This window comes from Podarcis vaucheri (assembly GCF_965113315.1).
Source record: "Podarcis vaucheri genome assembly, chromosome: 5".
NCBI lineage: Eukaryota > Metazoa > Chordata > Lepidosauria > Squamata > Lacertidae > Podarcis > Podarcis vaucheri.
In genome coordinates, this window is record NC_138763.1 from 94,602,396 (window position 1) to 94,627,425 (window position 25,030).

The 25,030-nt window shown below is 47.2% G+C and overlaps 1 protein-coding gene across 2 annotated transcripts in view; it reads left to right on the forward strand.

Annotated features, from left to right (window-relative positions):
• WDFY4 (WDFY family member 4) overlaps positions 1 to 25,030 on the forward strand; it is a 202,852-nt gene that overhangs the window by 93,923 nt on the left and 83,899 nt on the right. For both annotated transcript variants that reach the window (XM_082222996.1, XM_082222997.1), the window contains 6 exons: positions 1,801 to 1,921; positions 3,989 to 4,146; positions 5,974 to 6,203; positions 9,866 to 9,975; positions 10,736 to 10,927; positions 13,680 to 13,816. In XM_082222996.1, coding sequence (XP_082079122.1) covers positions 1,801 to 1,921; positions 3,989 to 4,146; positions 5,974 to 6,203; positions 9,866 to 9,975; positions 10,736 to 10,927; positions 13,680 to 13,816 — 948 coding nt within the window. The remainder of the gene's footprint in view (positions 1 to 1,800; positions 1,922 to 3,988; positions 4,147 to 5,973; positions 6,204 to 9,865; positions 9,976 to 10,735; positions 10,928 to 13,679; positions 13,817 to 25,030) is intronic.

Here is a 25,030-nt window from a genome sequence, read left to right on the forward strand (position 1 = left end):
GGTGATGGCGCTCCTCCCCCCGACTCATCTGCATAACAATACCCCTACCAATGCCTAACTGCCAAAACCAAAGTCGTTGTGACGTTTTGCTGTGAGGTAGGCGAAAAAACCAAATGGCTTCCAAAATAATGCCAATTAGCCAAGTGGAAAAACTCCTACCAGGCCCCTTGCGGCGACCAACCGAGGTCCATAGCAAAGTCCGAGTGCAAACCTAGAGGGTGGGTGGGTGGGAAACCGCGGCTGGCTGAGGGAAAGAAAGGGGCAATCCCGGGCTGCCCCGACCTTAAATGACCTGCTTAGCCCCGCCCCTGTTGCCAGCCGATTGGCTGGCTCAGGGAATGACGCAGCCCAAGGATTTCCAAGTCGCGCGGGTCCGCAGCCAGCCCTGTGCGGATGTAGGTGGGCGTGAACCCACAACCCCCCCTCCTTATGTCGGGAGTGGCTCAATAGTCATCATTTTATTATTTGTACCCTGCCCATTTGACTGGGTTGCCCATAATGCTTCCAGCATTATGAAAACACAATAAAATATCAAACATTAAAAACTTCTCCAAACAGGGCCGCCTTCAGATGTCTTCTGAAAGTCATATAGTTGTTTATTTTCTCGATATCTGGTGGGAGGGTGTTCCACAGGGTGGGTGCCACCACCGAGAAGGCCCTCTGCCTGGTTCCCTGTAACCTCACTTCCCACAGTGAGGGAACCGCCAGAAGGCCCTTGGAGCTAGATCTTAATGTCCGGGTTGAAGTGTAGATTAGCCAACGGTCTGAAGTGTTCCTGTCTGATGGTCAAGTGGGGCAGGTCCCTGTCAGTAGCAGTATTACTTGATAATAATAATAATAATAATAATAATAATAATAATAATAATAATAATAATAATTACTTATACACCGCCCATCTGGCTGGGTCTCCCCAGTCACTCTGAGTGGCTCCCAAAAGAACATTAAAAACACAATAAAACATCGAACATTTAAAACTTCCCTAAACAGGGCTGCCTTCAGATGTCTTCTCAAAGTCAGATACTGTAGTTATTTCCTTCACATCTGAAGGGAGGGCGTTCCACAGGGCGGGTGCCACCACTGAGAAGGCCGTCTACCTGGTTCCCTGTAGCTTCACTTCTTGCAATGAGGGAACCGCCAGAAGGCCCTCAGAACGATGGGGGTGGAGACGCTCCTTCAGGTATACTGGGCTCCTAACCAGCAGAGCCTTGAGGAGCCTTGAGGAGCCGTGGACAGGAAAAGGGCTGCTTTGAGCTCCCCCACCATCCCCCCCCCTGCTCTTTTCACATGAACTGGGGCTCCATACACAAGCGTGCAATGTAAAGTCTGCCGAATGGGCTTGAGGATTCATCATTAAAAGTTCCTTGGAGACTCTTGGCTGGGAACAGGATTTCTCTTTGTTGTTGTTTAGTCGTTTAGTCGTGTCCGACTCTTCGTGACCCCCTGGACCAGAGCACACCAGGCACTCCTGTCTTCCACTGCCTCCCACAGTTTGGTCAAACTCATGCTGGTAGCTTCGAGAACACTGTCCAACCATCTTGTTCTCCATTGTCCCCTTCTCCTTGTGCCCTCCATCTTTCCCACCATCAGGGTCTTTTCCAGGGAGTCTTCTCTTCTCATGAGGTGGCCAAAGTATTGGAGCCTCAGCTTCAGGATCTGTCCTTCCAGTGAGCACTCAGGGCTGATTTCCTTCAGAATCGATAGCTTTGATCTTCTTGCAGTCCATGGGACTCTCAAGAGTCTGGATCTGTCTTACTGGTGCTTCCTGCAGACTCTGATGATTGCTATGTTATTGCTGTGCAGGCTTCTGAGGAGAACGCCACCGCTGAGCAGAAGAAGTGCTTCCAGACAGAGCTATTACTTTCCATCATAGATATCTTCTACATAATTGGCCAAGATGATGGGGAGGCATCAAACGCACAAGGTGAGTGCCACAAGTAGCTAGGTCTACTCCATATCTGTGGAGAAAGAAGGTAGGAAGGCTATGGATCATTGGCCAACATCAAGTGGACCAGACCAACTGATGGTGCTAGGAGTCTTCTGGAACTCAATGGTCTTGGGACATTAGTAAAATAAAATTCATTAAAAAGCGTTTGAAATGCATTATAACACTGTGACACCAGATGGCGCTGTGGAGTTCCGTCTTTCAGCAATGTGAAACACTTTCCACACGTTTTCCTGAAACATTTTTTTGATGTGTCTAGATCTAGCCTTGGTCTGATCCAGGGAGACATTTCTTATGTTCTTTGAAGCAAGAGTGCTCATGACCACTCAACATATATTACCAGTGTCCTGTCTATAAAAAGATGCTAAGCGCTTTTGCCCTGTAAATGTAAAATGTATAGAGAGGGAGCACAGAAAAAGTGCATTTGAGTGACATTTTTTTCCTCTAGAACTCAGGATAGTCCAATGAATGACAGGCTACAGATTTAGGACAGACATAACGAAGTGCTACTTCACAAAATATTCCTGGGATTGATTTTCACAAGATGTGGCAATGACTACTATACAGATTAGGAATGAGCAAAAACAATATTTCTAGGTTGTGTCATTTTCACATGGGTTCATAAATCCGTTTTGTCACATTTCCTCATTAACCTGTGAATTATTATTTTTACAAAGAAAATACATACGATAGTTTGTATCCATCGTGTATTTTAAAAAGCGTTTCCTCATGAAACACATATTTAAATTGGCATTTTATCTCAGTGCATGAATTTCTAAATGTACTGTATCCCAAGATGCAGATTTTAAAAATACGTTTTGGATATATTTTCTGACCTGAATTTAAAAGCACTCAAACCTCCTTACAATTGTAACTTTATTCAGTCTCCTTCAAACAAACAAACAAATGACTTTCTCCCTTCCACCCATGGGTTTTGCCAGATTCTGTCCAACAATATTTTTTTTTGTGGCATGGGGATTCCAGAGGTTATTTGCAGAGTCCCCCTATCTAAGTCATGGGTTGCGGGTGGCGCTGTGGGTTAAACCACAGAGCCTAGGGCTTGCCGATCAGAAGGTCGGTGGTTTGAATCCCCACGACGGGGTGAGCTCCCGTTCCTCGGTCCCTGCTCCTGCCAACCTAGCAGTTCAAAAGCACGTCAAAGTGCAAGTAGATAAATAGGTACCACTCCGGCGGGAAGGTAAACGGCATTTCCGTGCGCTGCTCTGGTTTGCTAGAAGCGGCTTAGTCATGCTGGCCACATGACCCAGAAGCAGTACGCCGGCTCCCTCAGCCAATAAAGCAAGATGAGCGTCACAACCCCAGAGTTGGTCACGACTGGACCTAATGGTCAGGGGTCCCTTTACCATCTAAATCATTAACCTAGCACAATATAATTTGTGTCTAGCAAGCCACAGGAGCAAATGGTCCGGATGAGGTTTCTTTTTTAGACTCTGGATAGCTTAGGACCCGGGACCCGGGTGGTGCTGTGGGTTAAACCACAGAGCCTAGGACTTGCTGATCAGAAGGTCAGCGGTTCGAATCCCCACGACGGGGTGAGCTCCCATTGCTCGGTCCCTGCTCCTGCCAACCTAGCAGTTTGAAAGCACGTCAAAGTGCAAGTAGATAAATAGGTACCGCTCCGGCGGGAAGGTAAACGGCGTTTCTGTGCACTGCTTTGGTTTGCCAGAAGCAGCTTAGTCATGCTGGCCACATGACCCGGAAGCTGTACGCCGGCTCCCTCGGCCATTAAAGTGAAATGAGCGCCATAACCCCAGAGTCGGCCACGACTGGACCTAATGGTCAGGGGTCCCTTTACCTTTACCTAGCATAGGACCTATGCCCTAGGGAAACAGCACAGCAAGTCATGTAAGGAGTGCAAGTTCCCAGTTGCCAATTAGGAGCTGATTTCTAGGGGATGAGCTTGGCTCTTTAATGATCTAAAACACCTGGGTGCATCAGCAAGATAAACTTGCTGTTTTCGACACCCTTGTCCCCTTTTCAATCCACTACGTTACAGAAATAGAAACCTTCTTTTCTACCTTGCAGGGAACGGTGGTGCCAAAAATGCTTCGGAGCTGGCCATGCCGTCACTTCTCGTGAATATTTCCTATTTTATCCAGAAGCTGGTAGAGAAGCTTTATGCAGGAATGTTTGCCGCTGAGCCTAGAAAAGTTATTCTTTTCCTTGCAGAGCAAGTGATTGTGGTAAGGGGCTTCTTTGCTTACTTTCCAGTGCAGTTCTAAAGTCTCCTGGTGCACAAAATTATCCCGAAACTTTGTTCTATCAAATTTAATTTCCATGGGAGGAGGGGGTATTTTTGACAGCTCCCTGGTTATATTCTTGTGCAGTCTATTTGGATGGGGGAAACAGTGGCTGGATACAGAAACTCCTGCGCAAGAGAGGTGGGGGTTAAGAATAATTATTGAGTGTTTCTGTGATGCACACCCAATTATGCATCTTACCAAAAGCAGTGGGGAAGAAGACAACAGCTTTCTGCTGTCCCATATCACAAACAGCGAAGTGGCTAGACCGCATTCTGCATTTCTGTTTACACTCTTTTGCAAATCAAATGCATGCTTGTGACTCTTAAAATGCAAAAATGAAGCGGGGATAGGTTTTAGTCATCCCTTCTAAACTTTTTCAGCAGGGGGCCGGTCCGCTGTCCCTCAGACCTTGTGGGGGCCGGACTATATTTTGAAAAAAAAATATGAACGAATTCCTATGACCCACAAATAATCCAGAGATGCATTTAAAATAAAAGCACACATTCTATTCATGTAAAAACACCAGGCAGGCCCCACAAATAACCCAGAGATGCATTTTAAATAAAAGCACACATTCTACTCATGTAAAAACACGCTGATTCCCGGAGCATCTGTGGGCCGGATTGAGAAGGCGTTTGGGCCGGATCCGGCCCCTGGGCCTTAGTTTGCCCACCCATGCCTTAGGGTGTCTTCCAGCTCTGTTATTCTATGATTCTTACAAGGGCTTCATGGTGGCAAATGATGGGCAGGCATGTCTCCACTATATGCAGTTTCACCCAAGTCTGTGTCCCCTACCCACAAGTCTTTAAATACCCTTTTAAAGATGGGTGTGAGCAGTACTATTTTTTTCTTTAGAAAAACGTTTAGGGGTACTCTCATTTTGACTCAAGAAAACCACCATTTTATAGTTCAAATTGGGGGAAATTAATATAGTAAATGGACGAAACTGACCAGTCGCCATGCTAGATTTCAACTCCTACTTCACACATTAAACGCCCGCTTCTGTCTGAGACTCAGGAAACATGGTGACAGGAAGTGACGCCACCATCGGGGGTAGCAACAGAACTGATGATTCACTGTGCTAGAGAAGAAACTTTTTTTTAAAAAAAAAATTTATGCTCCTGTTAGATTTACAAAATGTTTAGGGGTATGCATACCCCTGCGTCCCCCCAGGAAAAAAAGCACTGGGTGTTGCAGACACTCCAGTCCTGAACAACCAAAACACAATTCGATGAGTGATACACCAGAAGCAAACAAATCTACATGACGATGAAGTTGCTTGACAACCTAGAGCAGCAGTTCTCAACCTGTGGGTCCCCAGATGTTGTTGGACTACAACTCCCATCATCCCTGAGCTCTGGCCTTGCTAGCTAGGGGTGATGGGAGTTGTAGTTTAACAACATCTGGGGACCCACAGATTGAGAAAGGCTGACCTATAGGAACATGCCTGCTTCCATCTTGAACAAGAAGGCATTTTCAGTAACGACTTAATTTTTTCGACTTTATTTTTTTATTTTTTTGCTCCATGCAAAAAGGGGTCCACTATGTACTAAAGCCAGAATCTTGGATGCTGGGACAAGATCCAGAGGAAAGTTGGCTTTATGCCAGGCATGGCCAAACTTGACACTTCAGATGTTTTGGGTCTACAACTCCTATCATCCCTAGCTAACAGGACCAGTGGTCAGGGATGATGGGAATTGTAGTCCCAAAACATCTGGAGGGACCCATATCTGCTACTCTCTGATGCTTCTTATTTTCTTCTGCCAGGTCACAGAAAAGGGTTTTCTCCACAAGGAAGCCGTCCTAAGCATTCTGTACAGCAGCTTGAACCGAGCCATTCTATACTACCTGTCTACTTCCCTTCCTGATCAGCAGAGGTTGCTCAGTGTCCTTCAGACTCTGCAGCAGCAGTGGGACGTCATCTTTGCAACGCACAACTCTAGCCTGGACTTCACCATCTGCCTTCTGTATTGCCTGTTGCAATTCAGGCCCCTGAGGTAGCAGAGCCGTTTTTCCCATAGGGCTTGGTGGTGCGTCGTGCCAGGGCGCCAGCCTCTCAGGGGTGCCCCGGCAAGTGGGGGAGCTGTGTGGCTTTGCCGGAGGCCTCCCCTTTCCCTGCATGTCCTCCAGCTGCGCCCTGCCAACCATAAGTCTGGCAGGCATGCAGCTTCCCTCCCAAGCCTCCTCAGGAGGAGAGCGATCTCCGCAGAGGCTTAAGAAACTCCAGCGGGTGCAGAATGCTGCAGCGAGACTCCTTACAGGGTCCTCGCTGCGAGATCACATTCATCTGCTGCACTGGCTCCCGGTGGAGTAAGGGATCAGGTTTAAGGTGCTGGTTTTAACCTTCAAAGCCCTATACGGCCTAGGACCCTCGTACCTACGGGACCGCCTCTCCTGGTATGTCCCACAGAGGAACTTACGGTCTTCAAACAAAAACATCCTGAAGGTCCCAGGCCACAAAGAGGTTAGGCTGGCCTCAAGCAGTGCCAGAGCTTTTTTGGCTGTGGCCCCGATCTGGTGGAACGTTCTGTCACAAGAGACTAGGGCCCTGTGGGACTTGACATCTTTCCGCAGGGCCTGCAAGACAGAGCTGTTCCACCAAGCCTTTGGCTAGGGCACAGCCTGACTCCCTCCTTTGGCAATCCTCACAGAACTCTAGCCCAATGGTTGCCATCAATTTGATTTGAATTAATTTTATATTGAAATGATTTTTAGAATGTTGTATTATTTTATTGTTGTTAGCTGCCCTGAGCTGGGGAGGGTGGGATATAAATAAAATTTACTATTATTATTATTATTATTATTATTATTATTATTATTATTATTATTCGGATGGAAGCTGCGCTCTCCTCCCGCAGAGGTTTGGGAGGGGCGCAACTTTACTCCTAAGCCTCTACGGGGATTGCTCTCCCACAGCGGCATGGGGGAGAGTTGCGCCCCCCAATGGCTGGCAGCGCGCAGCTACGACCACCCCAACACTATCTGTGGTAATTTGGGGGCGCTGGGCGGATATTGCACCCCGGCGCCGCATCTGCTAAAGACGGCCCTGTGAGGTAGTATTCCTTATAAAGGTAAAGGTAAAGGTACCCCTGCCCGAACGGGCCAGTCTTGACAGACTCTGGGGTTTGTGCGCCCATCTCACTCAAGAGGCCGGGGGCCAGCGCTGTCCGGAGACACTTCCGGGTCACGTGGCCAGCGTGACAAAGCTGCCTCTGGCGAGCCAGCACAGCACACGGAACGCCGTTTACCTTCCCGCTGGTAAGCGGTACCTATTTATCTACTTGCACCCGGGGGTGCTTTCGAACTGCTAGGTTGGCAGGCGCTGGGACCGAGCAGCGGGAGCGCATCCCGCCGCGGGGATTCGAACTGCCGACCTTTCGATCGGCAAGCCCTAGGCGCTGAGGCTTTTACCCACAGCGCCACCCGCGTCCCTAGTATACTCTTTTGATAAACTGTTAATGGTGTTAGCTGCTTCCGCTGGAGGGTAGGCGAGAGAGTGGAAATTTTGCTGTCTCTTCCTTTCGAGGGCAAGGTGTGTCAGATGTGGCTTTTTTATAAAAAAAATAATTTTTATTAAATTTCCATTTAACAAACCAATCATATCAGATTAAATCCAAACTACACCAATACACAATAAATTCCAAATGTTTAGCCGAATTTTAACTTTTTGTTGGGGGTACCCATGCTTCGAGTTCAGAAAGGGTCCAGTCATCTCATATTTCTGCTGCTTTGATGTTCACAAGTCCCATCTTCCCATCTCTTTGTTGTTATCCTTTTTCTTCTTAATAACCTCCGAGTATTTCCACAGGCAAGTTGAATCAAACCTTATTTATGTTTCTGTGTGAACTTTGTAATGCTCTCCCATAATTCATCTCACGCTGATCCAAAAGTCCTGTTCCAGCGGCCGGCGCCATTTTCGACAATTCCAATGAAATACAGTCTAGGCGTCTGCTCCTTAATTTTCCCAGACCAGTTGCACCATAAATCAGTATTTCCAGAGGAGTTCTGCCCATTCAGATCTATAATCCACACATGAAAGCAAAACGGTGGCTCACCTCCCCCTTTGACTGTAAATCTCGCAACAAAGTCTGTCTCATAATGTGCTAGACCTGGATATGGCGACACACATGCCTTAGTCACATCCAGACTGGATTATTGCAGTGTGCCCTTGCAGAATATCTGCGAACTTCAGCTGGCTGAAAATGCATGTGACAGCAAGGATGCTGATTCGTGCCTACCTTGGGAGCTTCTGACACCCAGGGCTCCCCCTCCCCAGCTGGAGCTCACAGGAGCTTGGCCCCAGCACCTCTCAGGTGTGAGCCATTGCCATGAACAAGGTAAAAGTTCATGGTGAGCTCTGGAACCTCTCTTTCTAGAAAAATAGCATTGGTAACACCTATATTACAATGGTCCTGCCAACCTAGCAGTTCGAAAGCACGCCAAAGTGCAAGTAGATAAATAGGTACCGCTCTGGCGGGAAGGTGAACGACGTTTCTGTGTGCTGCTCTGGTTCGCCAGAAGTGGCTCAGTCATGCTGGCCTCATGACCCGGAAGCTGTACGCCGGCTCCCTCAGCCAATAAAGCGAGATGAGCACCCCAGAGTTGGCCACGACTGGACCTAATGGTCAGGGGTCCCTTTACCTTTACCTATATTACAGTGGGCTCGTCCAGATTTCCTTTTGTGCCCCATTTCTAGGCACAGGTCTGGGCTTTAAGCTCCATTGTCCAAGCACTTACTCCCCCCCCCCTTATTTGTCCAAATGCTTTCCCCAGGAAAACCTGCATTTCACCACTGAATCAAAGCAAGCGGCAATCGGTTTTGCCAGGGATTGCCATTTGCTCTGGTTCAGTGGCAAAATGTAGGTTTTCCCAGGGAGAGTGCCAGGACCAAAAAAACCCAACAACTCTCAGATACAGAGCTTTAAACCATGGACCTGTGACTGGCAAGGAAGTATGAATGAGCCCAGCGACTGCACTGGTTACCAGGCACCATCTGAGTGCTCGTGTTTATCTTGAAAACCCAAAATGGCTTGCGCCTCAAGATGCCTTAGTCCAGGCTTCCTCAAGCTCGGCTCTCCAGATGTTTTGGGCCTACAACTCCCATGATCCCTAGCTAGCAGGGCCAGTGGTCAGGGATGATGGGAATTGTAGTCTCAAAACATCTGGAGGGCCGAGTTTGAGGAAGCCTGCCTTAGGAGCTGGGGAACTCCGTGCCACTTGACTGTCTGGGCTGTGTTTTTTTTAGACTGATCCCTACTTTTAAGCTGTTTGACCCACTGCTCTCGCCTCTGTTTTTATTTTACAGTGCAGTGGCTGTTTCTTAATTTCATTTATATTTCTCTGGTTTTAGCTGGAGCACTGGGCTGCCATAGAAGGGCAGGATAATATGTGTTGGGAGCAGGTCAGCAATAAATCACACGGCATCAGTGTAGTTAACCCTTTATTCAAGGAAATAAGGTTGGCCGTGCCATAGCAAGGTCAAGCAAAGGAACACGTGTCAGCCAGATAGAGAGGGAGGGTGGGAGATCCAACGAAGAGGTGGCTGCTAAGGCAAGTCATGTGCTCCTCTGCTGATCTGTGATCCGGTTGGTTTTCCCCATCAATAACTATAAGCAAACGTGCTGTTCATTCAGTCATGCCATGCCTCTGTTTACTGCAGCGATCCAGAAAACTACGAAGCAAAGCAGAGAGCAATGTCTGATTCCCGTGTTTTCCTGGACCCAGACCAAGACGAGGGGAGGACAGATGATAACTCTGCTTTAAAGAATGGTAATGTATACAAATGTTGGTGGCGCTGTGGGTTAAACCACAGAGCCTAGGACTTGCCGATCAGAAGGTCAGCAGTTCGAATCCCCGTGAAGGGGTGAGCTCCCATTGCTTGGTCCCTGCTCCTGCCAACCTAGCAGTTCGAAAGCATGTCAGAGTGCAAGTACATAAATAGGTACCACTCCGACGGGAAGATAAATGGCGTTTCCGTGCGCTGCTCTGGTTCACCAGAAGCGGCTTAGTCATGCTGGCCACATGACCCAGAAGCTGTACGCCGGTTCCCTTGGCCAATAAAGCAAGGTGAGCGCAGCAACCCCAGAGTCGTCCGCGACTGGACCTAATGGTCAGGGGTCCCTTTACCTTTAATGTATACAAATAATGGGGGTTCTCTTAGGATAGTACTTTGTTACACTGTGTTCCTCCAAAAGCTTGCCACACTATGACAATGAACCCTCACACCTTCCCTTGTGGGCACCCTTTGCGGGACTGCAGCAGCACCTCAGGCCACGTGGGACTCACCAGCTGGTTGGGCTGGCCTGCCTCCCTGTGCTAGTCATTGGGGGTTCCCACCAAACTCCAGTTAACCTATCCGCACTGTTGGGAGGCGGGGCCAGTTGCATAAATTGGAGCTGATTTGTCTGGAAGCTCAGCCAGGCTGATAGCAACAGTTGTCCTAAGTCCCAATTCTAGAAGGGGAAATTACCTTGCTTCCTGCTGGCACCTTCTTCCACCAAACACTTTCCCCATTTTTCTTTGTTTCTAGTTCAGCAGGACATCTGGAAGACAACCGAAGCCATCTGGATCCAACTTCTCTCTCAAAGGAGAAAGGATTTGGAAGATGCCTACAAGATGTCTCTCTCTACAGAGACAGCAGCCAGCGTTGAGAAACTGAAGATGACCGACACGAGTCCTTTCTGGGAAGAAATCATGAGAAAGGCTTGGAAGCATTTCCTAGGTCTGTGTCCTTGAGTCATGCAAAGCTTTTAACAGAATCAACTTCACAGAATGTGGTTTTTTTTTAAAATGACTTGGAGACTGGTCTCTTTTGGAGCTACCTGTCATGATACCCTTTGATAAGGTAAAAGGTAAAGGGACCCCTGACCATTAGGTCCAGTCGTGACCGAATCTGGGGTTGCGGCACTCATCTCGCTTTATTGGCCGAGGGAGCTGGCGTACAGCTTCTGGGTCATGTGGCCAGCATGACTAAGCGGCTTCTGGCAAACCAGAGCAGTGCACGGAAATGCCGTTTACCTTCTCGCCAGAGCGGTACCTATTGATCTACTTGCACTTTGAGGTGCTTTCGAACTGCTAGGTTGGCAGGAGCAGGGCCTGAGCAATGGGAGCTCACCCCGTCACGGGGATTCGAACCGCCGACCTCCTGATCGGCAAGCCCTAGGCTCTGTGGTTTAACCAACAGCGCCACCTTGTAAACTTTACCATGACATTTTGCTGCCTGGTGTCAGAAGGCAGGATAGGCCATTGATATTCCCCTCACGAAAGTTCGTAGAAATCAGGTCAGCTGACAGGATGTCCCCTCCCAACTCTCTGAGAGTCACATGGCTTTCTCCAGGCAGGCAATCACCTGATTCGTTTCAGTTTACACCACCAAAAGGAGGTGGTGACCCAAGCAAGGCAAAGACTGACAGGCCCAGAGCTTGGGAATGAATGCAAAACTAAGGCAAAGTCAGGATCCTGGACTAAGACCAAGATGCAGATTACGTTTAAGACCACATTGAGCAGTGCACATTAAGCACCATCCCCTGACTGCATTTGGCCTCCTAAATGGCTGGTGCCATTTTCTACAACCATTGACGTCTTCTAGGCTGCAGTAATCATCATCATCATCGTTGTCATCATCATCATCATTTATTATTTATATCCCACTCATCTGGCTGGGTTTCCTCAACCACTCTGGGCAGCTCCCAACAGAATATTAAAAACACAATAAAACATCAAACATTTAAAATTTCCCTAAACAGGGTTGTCTTCAAATGTCTTCTAAAAGTCAGATGGTTGTTTATCTCCTTGACATCTGGTGGGAGGGCGTTCCACAGGGAGGGTGCCAGTACCGAGAAGGCCCTCTGCCTGTTTCCCTGTAACCTCACTTCCTGCAGTGAGAGAACCACCAGAAGGCACCCAGAGCTGGACCCCAGTGTCAGGGCTGAATGATGGGGGTATAAGAAAGTGTTCACAAGAGCAGAATTCAGGGCCCCCACTCCCCTGTCTGTCTCTCTTTTTCTTGATTTAAAAATAACTTTTTATAAACAAGGATCACAGGAATGATAAATGATACAAAAAAATAGACCAAGTCTTCTCATGTCATTCGCACATCACAAAAATAGTATAATACAACATGTGGTTCATTATTACTGGTCAACGTATAAGTTCTTGGTTGGAGAATTTACCATAGCTAAATGTCCAATGGACACGGGTGGCGCTGTGGGTTAAACCACAGAGCCTAGGGCTTGCCGATCGGCGGTTCGAATCCCTGCGACAGGCTGAGCCCCCGTTGCTTGGTCCCTGCTCCTGCTAACCTAGCAGTTCGAAAGCACGTCAAAGTGCAAGTAGATAAATAGGTACCATTCCGGCGGGAAGGTAAACCGCATTTCCGTGCGCTGCTCTGGTTCGCCAGAAGCGGCTTAGTCATGCTGGCCACATGACCTGGAAGCTGTACGCCAGCTCCCTCGGCCAGTAAAGTGAGATGAGCACCGCAACCCCAGAGTCGGTCACAACTGGACCTAATGGTCAGGGGTACCTTTACTTTACCTAAATGTCCAATATGGAGCCCTTGCAATTAAATTAAGTGCAGTGGTGCCTCGCAAGACGAAAAGAATCTGTTCTGTGATTCTCTTCGTCTAGCGGTTTTTTCGTCTTGCGAAGCAAGCCCATTGACGGATTAGCGGATTAGCGCTATTAGCGGCTTATCGGCTTATCGGATCAGCTGATAAGCGTCTTAGCAGCTTAGAAAAGGGGGGGGGAGGAAAACCCCCCCGCAGGAACTCGCAAGACATTTTTGTCTTGCGAAGCAAGCCCATAGGAGATTTGTTTTGCGAAGCACCTCCAAAACGGAAAACTCTTTCGTCTAGCGAGTTTTCCGTCTTGCGAGGCATTCGTCTTGCGGGGCACCACTGTATGAGTAAGAGTCATTTTTTCCTCTTAGGTCACCAATGAAACATAATATAAAGTGTTGGTATACTATAGGTGAATGTGTTAGGGTTGCTTCCTGTTGTTGTTGTTATAACCAGGAATAAAATGAGCTGAGGCGATTATCTGGAGTTCCTCAGATTTCTTTCTCCCTTATCTGGAGTTAATTAGGGTACAACCAGCACATATGAGTGTTTGATGGGTAATGAAAGGACTGTCCCAAACCCAAGGTACCTTAACGGGCTGGTATGTGATCATCACATTTGCCATCTCATTTGGGTTTTATGCCACTGTTCCTATAATGACTTATATAGAAAAAATATCGGGGATTTTTGTTTGCTGATCATTTTTTGCTAGGTCGCCTCCACCACACTTGTAGAACTGGGGAGAGGGGAGGACTTTTAAACCAGTTTTAAAATCTGGTGTGGATATGCTTTCAATTTGCCGTGTATTCCATGCGCATACCTGGTTCATGCTCTTTGTACCTTCTGACGTATTTCCTAACCTGTAGAAACCTTTGCCTGCTTTGGTTTCAACAACTGTTTCTTCTCCTTGGTCTTCAGCGTCAGAAAAGAAAATTCCCCAGAGCAAGATTCCAGCTCATCCTTCAGACAAGCCGCGTTCTTGGAGTGGAAGCTGGTCTCCAGCGGTGAAACTGACCCCCAGCCGGAACCTGAAGCAGACGGGATACAAAACGCAGGTAACATGCATCTTCTGATCACCTGAACAAATCTTAGGCTTTAGGCAAGGCATCTGGTAAGAAAAAACAAAACTCAAAGGGCCTTGGCAAGTGCCTGGCATCACACCAGGGTGGTAAAGCAGGGGCAAAAGTAGGCTATTTCCCTCGGGTCAAAGACTCAGTTTGGCACCTCCAAGTGCATTTCTGTGTGTGTGTGTGTGCGCGCACACACACACACACACACAGGCTGGGAGCCTCAATGTCCCCCCCTCTAGAAACTTCGCCCAGGACAAAAAGCCAGACTAGCTTTGCCTCAGAATGTATCTGCTACTTTTTGTTTGTTTCTAGAATTTTAATTTTTTTTAAAAAAAATCTAAACCATTCAGAGCACATATCCCATATTTCATATCTATACATTTTAAGAATTTCTAAACAATTATTAACTTCCTCTTTAAACTGTTACATTTTTACAGAACCCAATATAAGACTGTTCTGTTTCAGCTTTATTTGTTCTCAAGTTCTTTAAAAAACCACTGTTATTATATAACAACAACAATTTTTTATTTATAGCCCGCCCATCTGTCTGGGTTTCCCCAGCCAATCTGGGTGGCTCCCAACAAAATATTACAGAATAAAACTTCAAACATTAAAAACTTCCCTAAACAGGACAGCCTTCAGATGTCTTCTAAAAGTCACATAGTTGTTTATTTCCTTGACATCTGGTGGGAGGTCGTTCCACAGGGTGGGTGCCACTACCGAGAAGGCCCTCTGCCTGCTTCCCTGTAACCTCACTTCTCACAGAGAGGGAACCGGCAGAAGGCCCTCGGAGCTGGACCTCAGTGTCTGGGCTGAATGGTGGAGACGCTCCTTCGGGTATACTGGGCCGAGGCCATTTATTTTTACTTATAATCTACATCAGGGGTCAGCAAACTTTTTCAGCAGGGGGCTGGTCCACTGTCCCTCAGACCTTGGGGGGGGGCAGACTATATTCTGAAAAAAAATATGAACGAATTCCTATGCCCCACAAATAACGCAGAGACGCATTTTAAATAAAAGCACACATTCTACTCATGTAAAATCATGCTGATTCCTGGACCATCTGTGGGCCATATTGAGAAGGCAATTGGGCCGGATCCAGCCCCCGGATCTTGGTTTACCTACCCATGATCTACACCAATGTGGCCTATGCCATGTTCATAACAGTTCATCCACTCCATCCAATCCCTGTTACTAAACAGAAGAATTTCTCTAGAAAGTTTATTTTCCTCAGATTTCTTTCTCCCTTCCCTGACTCCCATCCAGTTAAACCCAGCTCTTAATACCCCACTCAGTGATTGCAGGTACTGTACCTCTGCCTTTTCCTAACAATGTGCTATTAAAATTCCACATTAAATTAAAAACCCTATTCCCGTTATTTATTTGTGGCCAATTTTCTTGTTTTGAGTTGAAAATGGAAGATAGGAAATGTGGAGGGCCTAAAAATGTAAAGGAGGCAGCGATCCGTGGGGGTAAGAGAGGCTTGACTGGGAGTTGCGCGGGAGAAAAAGTCATCTCCTCTGACACTGAGGTGGCGGCCCAGTCGTTCTCCGTCTGCTAACGTCTTGAGTCGAAATATATTTGTTATCAGCATAATTTGGGCTTTTTCTCCAGCAGTGCAAAGTAGAGCAAATGTTTAATAAGAAGGCTCAAGGCTTGTCCTTTTCCTCCTTTTGTTGAACGACTCGCTTCCAGGTGTGCTGTGACTCCATGATACAATTGAGTGCTGGCACCAACTATTTGCCTTGGGGTCTGTTTAATTATTTCTTAAAATTAATTTTGATTATTACAGCTGATTACACCTCAGTGAGCAAAGTAATTGATATTTGTTAATGCATCCCAAGGAACGCTTTGTACAACATGCTTTTTGCTGTTGAAGGTTAAAGACTGTTATTGGTTTTCCCCTAAATATGCCCACATCATTAGTTCTCGCAGCAGAAAAGGTTGCCATCTGGAAAAGGCAGCACAGAGACATTATTCAGGCACAAGTGCATGAAATTGGTGTTTCTGCGTCTTCTGTCTTTCTTCGCTGAAAGGGAGAGGCTCATAATTAAAGGAAGAGCTGGGTTCTGGGACATTACTCATTTTGTGTTATTCTTTATCATGTCAGCGCCTGACAGCTCCGAATCTGATAAATTGTGCTTTCTAGTGTGACATGGAACCAAGTTTCCAAATCTTTCCCTCTTTCCCTGCTCCAGGCAGTTGTGTGTTTATGTGCTTCTCTTGCCGGCCGGCCTGCTCTGCAGTGGACAAAGATACTTGCAAGAGATTGTCTCTGTAGCAGTCAGATACACAAATGGGTGCAGACTTATTTTTCATGAAAGCAAGATGGCTTAAGTGTCTCCCCTAAGGCCAGACCTGACCTTCTTTTAGCTCCGGAGCACTTTGCAAAGAGATTAGCCGAGTGTGACTAGGCTGTTTGACTAGGACTCAATTTAAGTCAAATACCATGGCTTAACCAGTGGCCAGCAGTAAATCAATCAATGTTGTTCAGACAGAAAAGGCAGTGGCGTAGCGTGGGGGGTGCAGGGGGGCCGGCCGCACCGGGCGCAACATCTGGGGGTTAGGGTTAGGGTGCGCAAATCCACGGGTTAGGGGGCGCAAATTACTTGCCTTGCCCCGGGTGCTGACAACCCACACTACGCCACTGAGAAAAGGAGCAGAAATAGGAAGCCGTTTAGTGATATTTCCAATCAAATTTTGTTCAGTTTTTGACTACTTTTTAAGAGTAAATTTAATACGTGAGTGTCAAGCACTTCCTTTCAAAATTTGGATTTGGTAAGTTAAAAAATGGTTTACTTACAAATTTTCCAAAGGTCAGATTTATGCGCTTTTCGATGCAGGAGTCAGAAAAGTTGCACAGGCAGTAAAACGTAGCTTAGTTACAAAGTGGCAAAAGTTCCGAGACTATTGGCATAGGAACTCAAGAGGGGCTGGTGAGATCCATGCAGCTGAGCTGGAGCAACCAGCTCAAACCTCTTCACATGCTGACCTTTTCAACTAGACTGAATACAATAGGCTTGATTACCTGTTTCCTCCCAAGATGCTGGGAAGTGATAAGTCCTGCAGGATACCTTACTCTATGGCATTAACCCCTTCGTGTATTAATTAGACTTAACCATATTGGTTTTATGAGGCTGGTTATCCCAGTGGCATAGCTTACCTTACTGCCACCCGGGGCGGACAGGCACACCTTCCACCCCGCGGGAAGCTTCCACCCTGACCCGGAAGCCTGACCCAGGAGTGCACAGCCTGGTGGCGCCCGGCCATTGTTCAAGCTTCAGCCTAGTGGGGGGGGGGACACAGATATGCTGCCACTGCCTTTCCCCTCCTCACCAGTGCTTCTGCCCCCAGGTCAGGCCTGACTCCCGGGGGCCAGGAGGGCTAGGCCTGGCTGCGCTACACCAGGTTATCATGCCTCGCACAACGGAGCCTTGAGTTGGGGCAGAGATGCTCCCTCTCCCCTCCCCCACTTCCACCCCCTGGGTCAGGCCTGGCCAGGGAGTGGAGCCACTGGGCCAACATGCGAGGTTGGGAGAGCAACGCCGCCACACCAGGCCTCCATTGCGGCTCGGCCTCGGCCCACTCGCCCTCCCTCTCACTTGCCTGGCTTAGGGGCAGCACTCGGTGCAAGCAGGCATTCCTTTGTTGACCGAGAGTAAGAGCTTCCACCGCCAGCAGCCCAAAGGGCAACTGGGCACGGCTTGGCCTTGTCTCCCTGCAGCTTAGTGCCACCCCCAGGCACCCCCCAAACTACGCTAGTGGGTTATCCCACATGGTTTTTGTCACTTCTGTATTTGGCAACAGCGAGGAGAGAGATAAACAAGGGCCCAGGTTGGGTTGACACCTTGGCTTAGCACACTGAAGTGTAAGGTAAAGGACCCCTGGATGGTTAAGTCCAGACAAAGGGGACTGAGGTTGCGGCGCTCTTCTTGCTTCAGGCCGAGGGAGCCAGTGTTTGTCCACAGACAGCTTTCCATGTCATGTGACCAGCATGACTAAACCGCTTCTGGCACAACGGAACACTGTGACGGAAACCAGAGCGCACGGAAATGCCATTTACCTTCCTGCCACATTAGTACCTATTTATCTACTTGCACTGGCATGCTTTCGAATTGCTAGGTTGGCAGGAGGTGGGACAGAGCACCGGGAGCTCACTCCGTCGTGGGGATTCGAACCGCCAACCTTCTGATCAGCAAGCCCAAGAGGCTCAGTGGTTTAGACCACAGTGCCATCAGCTCCCTATGGAAGTGTAGGAGCAAAAAGGAGGAGGGACAAGCAAAACTGCTGTGAGCTCCTCTCTGGCAGCCTGCATGTTCTTGCAATCCTAAGAATCCATAGTCTAGCTTGACATGTTGTGTGAATCAGATCAGTGAGTGCCTGATTGGAAGATTACAACTTGTTATAGAAGACCTCTAAGGATGGTCTGAAGCTCAACATAAAAACCCCCAAAGATCATGGCCACTGGTCCCATCACCTCCTGGCAAATAGAAGGGGAAGAAATGGAGGCAGTGAGAGATTTTACTTTCTTGGGCTCCATGATCACTGCAGATGGTGACAGCAGCCACGAAATTAAAAGACGCTTGATTCTTAGGAGAAAAGCAATGACAAACCTAGACAGCATCTTAAAAAGTAGAGATATCACCTTGCCAACAAAGGTCTGTATAGTTAAAGCTATGGTTTTCCCAGTAGTGATGTATGGAAGTGAGAGCTGGACCATAAAGAAGGCTGATCGCCGAAGAATTGATGCTTTTGAATTATGGTGCTGGAGGAGACTCTGGAGAGTCCCATGGACTGCAAGAAGATCAAACCTCTCCATTCTGAAGGAAATCAGCCCTGAGTGCTCACTGGAAGGACAGATCATGAAGCTGAGGCTCCAATACTTTGGCCACCTCGTGAGAAGAGAAGACTCCCTGGAAAAGACCCTGATGTTGGGAAAGATGGAGGGCACAAGGAGAAGGGGACGACAGAAGACGAGATGGTTGGATAGTGTTCTCGAAGCATGAGTCTGACCAAACTGTGGGAGGCAGTGGAAGACAGGAGTGCCTGGTGTGCTCTGGTCCATGGGGTCATGAAGAGTTGGACACGACTAAACGACTAAACAACAACAAGGAACTAAATAGAGCAGTGGTTCCTGATTCCCTGCACACTGCTCTTAGAATTATGGTTGTCCTGAAATTTATTTCTAACTCTGATTCCCCCAGCTCCCAATTTCAGATTAATGTTGCTTTTCAGACCACAAGAAGCCTGAACATTATTTCTAATTATTGAAAGGTCCATCAAATCAACACAGCTGTTACAGAGGCTGCACCTGCTAGGCAAGGGATGCGGGGGTCACAAATTAAAGCCTACACACAAATCGCTTGATCCGTAGCTTCAACCTGATGCAAGAGGTGGGTGGGGGGTAATTTTACTCATATCTTGCACCCCATAATTCAAGCTGGCATCATGGGACAAGTAGGCTTGATTTTCCATATGCTTCTGCCTATCATCTGTCAAAAAACTTCAGTGGGGAGTCAATGCTTCTTTGTGCACATAGAAGCATTGTTTGTTGGCCAGATCATATACGACAACTTAACTCCTGTGATGCTCAGCATCATGCCAGAAGAAAGGTAAAGGTAAAGGGACCCCTGACCATTAGGTCCAGTCGTGACCGACTCTGGGGTTGCAGCACTCATCTCGCTTTACTGGCCAAGGGAGCCAGCGTACAGCTTCCGGGTCATGTGGCCAGCATGACTAAACTGCTTCTGGCGAACCAGAACAGCGCACAGAAACGCCGTTTACCTTCCCGCCGGAGCGGTACCTATTTATCTAGTTGCACTTTGATGTGCTTTCGAACTGCTAGGTTGGCAGGAGCTGGGACCGAGCAACGGGAGCTCACCCCGTCACAGGGATTCGAACCACCAACCTTCTAATCGGCAAGCCCTAGGCTCTGTGGTTTAGACCACAGCGCCACCCGTGTCCTATGCCAGAAGAAAGCCGACAGCAAATGCCACTGAGCTCGGTGAGACATCTAATTAAACATTTTTAGGATTGCTCAAGGGACGTGGGTGGCGCTGTGGTCTAAGCCACTAAGCCTAGAGCTTACTGATCGGAAGGTCAGCGGTTCGAATCCCCCATGATGGGGTGAGCTCCTGTTGCTTGGTCCCAGCTCCTGCCAACCTAGCAGTTTGAAAGCACATCAAAGTGCAAGTAGATAAATAGGTACCGCTCCGGCGGGAAGGTAAACAGCGTTTCTGTGTGCTGCTCCAGTTTCGCCAGAAGCGGCTTAGTCATGCTGGCCACATGACCCAGAAAACCTGTCTGCGGACAAACATTGGCTCCCTCGGGCTGTAAAGCGAGATGAGCATCACAACCCCAGAGTCGTTCGTGACTGGACTTAACTGTCAGGGGTCCTTTACCTTTTTAGGATTGCTCTGCTGTTCATGTTGTGTAAAGAACGGTCTACCAAGCTGAATTGCACAAAGCCCTTTGCAGACATGGGCTTTGCATAGCAGCTAAAGCAAGCAGGCGGTACATGTCAAAATCCCTTTTGAGACTTTCTCTTGCCATTATGTTTGGTCTGCTATTTCTATTCTTTCAAGAGCCAAACAAGCAAACATATAATTATATTTCTGTGCATCATTTGTGTAACATCTTTATCTTCATAATAGAAGGATAATTAACATCACTAATTATCTAATTAAGTTCATTAAGCATCTACCGACAGTGCACTATGAAGCTGACATTATGTTCCACTGTCAACAAATGCTTTGATTTCTTAAGTAATTAAAATGTAAATTAGCATGCCATTAAATACACAAGGGGAGTTTTGAATCTGAAATTCATTTCAAAACTGCTCATGGCAACCTTTTTTTTTTTGCTTTCCTTCAGTGAAACCTATTGCTATTAATGATGTATATTAAACTCTTTCCCCTTTGCAACATGAATGCCTGCTTTGATAACTAGCTTGCAACTAGAACACTGTGATGTAGCAAAAGGCAGGGAAATCATGTGAAGATACTGATCTGGGTGGGTTTTGTGAGTCCAGGAAGCTGTCTCTGGTTTGTATTACGGAAATATATGTTAATTTGCGACACCATTGCTCACACAGAGAGACCGCAGGTACATATATGTTGGTCTAGCGACATGTTACTTAGACGTTTCATAATATGACTTTGGCTTTGAGGTTCTTGTGAATGAGGGAGGCCTTGAATCTTATGTCATCAAATGAATCAGAATCAGAAGAATCTTTATTTGCATCAGCCACTTTTCTTGTTTAGTCGTTTAGTCGTGTCCGACTCTTCGTGACCCCATGGACCAGAGCACGCCAGGCACTTCTGTGACTTCCACTGCCTCCAGCAGTTTGGTCAGATTCATGTTTGTAGCTTCGAAGACACTATCCAACCATCTCATCCTCTGTCGTCCCCTTCTCCTTGTGCCCTCCATCTTTCCCCACATCAGGGTCTTTTCCAGGGAGTCTTCTCTTCTCATGAGGTGGCCAAAGTACTGGAGCCTCAGCTTCAGGATCTGTCCTTCCGGTGAGCACTCAGGGCTGATTTCCTTCAGAATGGATAGGTTTGATCTTCTTGCAGTCTATGGGACTCTCCATAGTCTCCTCCAGCACCATAATTCAAAAGCATCAATTCTTTGGCGATCAGCCTTCTTTATGGTCCAGCTCTCACTTCCATACACCACTGCTGGAAAAACCATAGCTTTAACTATACGGACCTTTGTTGGCAAGGTGATGTCTCTACTTTTTAAGATGCTGTCTAGGTTTGTCATTGCGCATCAGCCACTAGCCATAGCAATAAAGTAAAATGTATCAAGATAGAGGTAAAAACTTAACTATAGAAAATACATTTTGGGGGTTTACATCAACAATCAAATGACAGATCTTTTTCTAATTCCCCCGCTAAAAACCTTGCAGTTTTTGCTGCCACCTGGTCACCTTGATCTGCTAGAAGAAAGAACACAGTAGCAATAGTTGAGCAACCCAACATGGACAATAATAGAGGGGCAATAAATTCACTCCTTAAATCTTTCTAAAGAGTGCAAGCAGCCATGGGCTCAATACTACCATCTCCGCAAGGACATCACCATTTCCCCAGTGGAATATTTTGAAATCGACCCTCAAGTACAGCCGAAGGCAGCATATTCAATCTTGCGAAAGTGATAGTGCGCCTGTATTTTGGAATTGTTAAATTTTGCAGATAGGGTGCCAAAGTGCCAAAATGACTAGGTGGAAAATAATCATACCACGGACAAAATTTCCTTATTGTGGCCAAATTCTGTCGGTCAGTATCATATAAAAAGGTAAAGGACCCCAACAGTTAAGTCCAATCGCAGACGACTCTGGGGTTGCGGTGCTCATCTCGCTTTTTAGGGAGCTGGCGTTTGTCCACAGACAGCTTTCTGGGACCTGTAGCCAGCATGACTAAACCGCTTCTGGTGCAACTGAACACTGACACCAGAGTAGCGCACAGAAACACCATTAACCTTCCTGCCGGAGCGGTACCTATTTATCTACTTGCACTTTTGGCGTGCTTTTGAACTGCTAGGTTGGCAGGAGCAGGGACTGAGCAATGGGAGCTCACCTTGTCGTGGGGATTCGAACCGCCGACCTTCTGATCGGCAAGCCCAAGAGGCTCAGTGGTTTAGACCACAGCGCCACCCAGTATCATATAGTCACTGTCTAATTAAATTATTTGCTTCACTGAAGCCCAGTGTTAATAACTGTTATGGTGAGAAACCAGAAAAGTAAAGCTTTTGGCTGAGAATTTTAGTCCAAGCACTCTCATATGTCATCTCATGCAGCTATGCATTTATACTGGCTGCAATTTATCACAAAGAAGAAGAAGAAGAAGAAGAAGAAGAAGAAGAAGAAGAAGAAGAAGAAGAAGAAGAGGAGGAGTTTGGATTTGATATCCCGCCTTTCACTTCCTTTAAGGAGTCTCAAAGCGGCTAACATTCTCCTTTCCCTTCCTCCCCCACAACAAACACTCTGTGAGGTGAGTGGGGCTGAGAGACTTCAGAGAAGTGTGACTGGCCCAAGGTCACCCAGCAGCTGCATGTGGAGGAGCAGGGAAGCGAACCCGGTTCACCAGATTACCAGACTACTGCTCTTAACCACTACACCACACTGGCTCCCTTGCACAAACTCTCACTGAATGGGAATTGTGCAAGAGCAGATACGGCCCCTTTCTCCACTGTCTACCATCCACAGTCGATCTTAGGAATGCCCAGCCTGTGCTCTGATTGTCTTCTATTCATTTCTCTGTGTGATATTCCACGAAGTGCTTTGCCACAAGGTGACATTGAGGCTCCACGACTGTGGTTTCTCTTCCCGGCAGTTGCTGCTTCCTAAGTGTAGCTGGTTGGAATGGGGGGCGGTGGTGGGAGGAAGATGGGGCAGAGAAACAAGGATTTTCATTTGGCTTGCTATTCCCCAACCATGTGGGGGTTCAGGGCAGTTGGCAATGTGCATTAGCCTCCTAGAGGGTTAAGGCACTAAGTTTACACGAGACGCCCTAATGGTTGGAGCTGCAGTCTGTTGAAACACAAAATGAGTATTTGATCCCGATTATGAGCGACAGTGAGAATGAGATGTTTAATGAAAGTGCAAAAACAGAATCGCTCGTTCTGTGACTGTCCCCAAGAAGCAAAAAGAAAGGAGATCTTCTCTTTTGCATCCAGCCGTTACGGAGAACAGCTTAAAAACCATTCAAATAACAAAGTTGCATAATCATACAGGGGTGGGTGTGTGAAACTACTTTTATTATAATTGTTACTTCTTCATTTAGAAAAGATTCATACTAATCATATACTGGTTTTCCATAAGCTATGGTTTTCCCAGTAGTGATGTATGGAAGTGAGAGCTGGACCATAAAGAAGGCTGATCGCCGAAGAATTGATGCTTTTGAATTATGGTGCTGGAGGAGACTCTGGAGAGTCCCATGGACTGCAAGAAGATCAAACCTATCCATTCTGAAGGAAATCAGCCCTGAGTTCTCACTGGAAGGACAGATCGTGAAGCTGAGGCTCCAATACTTTGGCCACCTCATGAGAAGAGAAGACTCCCTGGAAAAGACCCTGATGTTGGGAAAGATGGAGGGCACAAGGAGAAGGGGACGACAGAGGACGAGATGGTTGGACAGTGTTCTCGAAGCTACCAGCATGAGTCTGACCAAACTGCGGGAGGCAGTGGAAGACAAGAGTGCCTGGCGTGCTCTGGTCCATGGGGTCACGAAGAGTCGGACACAACTAAACGACTAAACAACAACAACAATCATATACTGACGTAAATGATAGGATGTGAATTAAACAATTACAGTCGTAACTTGGATCCCAAACGCCTTGGTACTCAGAGGTTTTGGCTCCTAAATGCTGCAAACCTGGAAATGATTGTTCCGATTTGCAAACGTTCTTTGGAACCTGAACATCCAATGTGGCTTCCGTGGCTTCCGATTGGTTGCAGGAGCTTCCTGCAGCCAAACAGAAGCCGTGCTTTGGTTTCCGAATGTTTTGGAAGTCGAACGGACTTCCGGAACGGATTCTGTTCAACTTCCATGGTACAACTGTATTTTAAAAAGCATATGGAGTTCTGAACATATTCAGAACGCTGTCATCTTCCTCAGTGGGGTTGTTTGCAACAACCTTTGCAGCCTCTGACTCTCAAATGTTGGGATTGTTGAAATATATACAACAAGAAATTAATCAAATTGAGCCGTGTGACTCAAATTGGGTCTACTAGACCCATTTGGGGTGAAAAAAAGCAATGTCTTCAACATTTCTCTGATGAAAATAGGGGTGTCCTAAAAGGAAAAGTGGGATCAAATCAGAAACCAGGATGGCTTCAGGAAATCTGGGACTGTCCCTTGAAAATAGGGACATTTGAAGGTCTGATAAAATTGTTTCTGGGGCCCAGGATTATAGACCCTGGAACTAAAGCTTCATTAGTTTCATAGCAGATCCACTTCTGCTTGCTCCCACACAAGACCACCGGCTACCTAATCTGCCCTCTCCTAAAAATGCCATCCATTCCCATTCTCTAGGGATTCCTTCCTGGTAAAGGAAATACCGTATTTTTTGCTCTATAAGACACACCCGACCATAAGAAGCACCTAGTTTTAGAGGAGGAGAACAAGAAAAAATATATTCTCTTGCTCTCTGCGCAGAGCCTCTCCAGCAAAGCGGCAGGAGAAATGAAAGGGGCTCCGT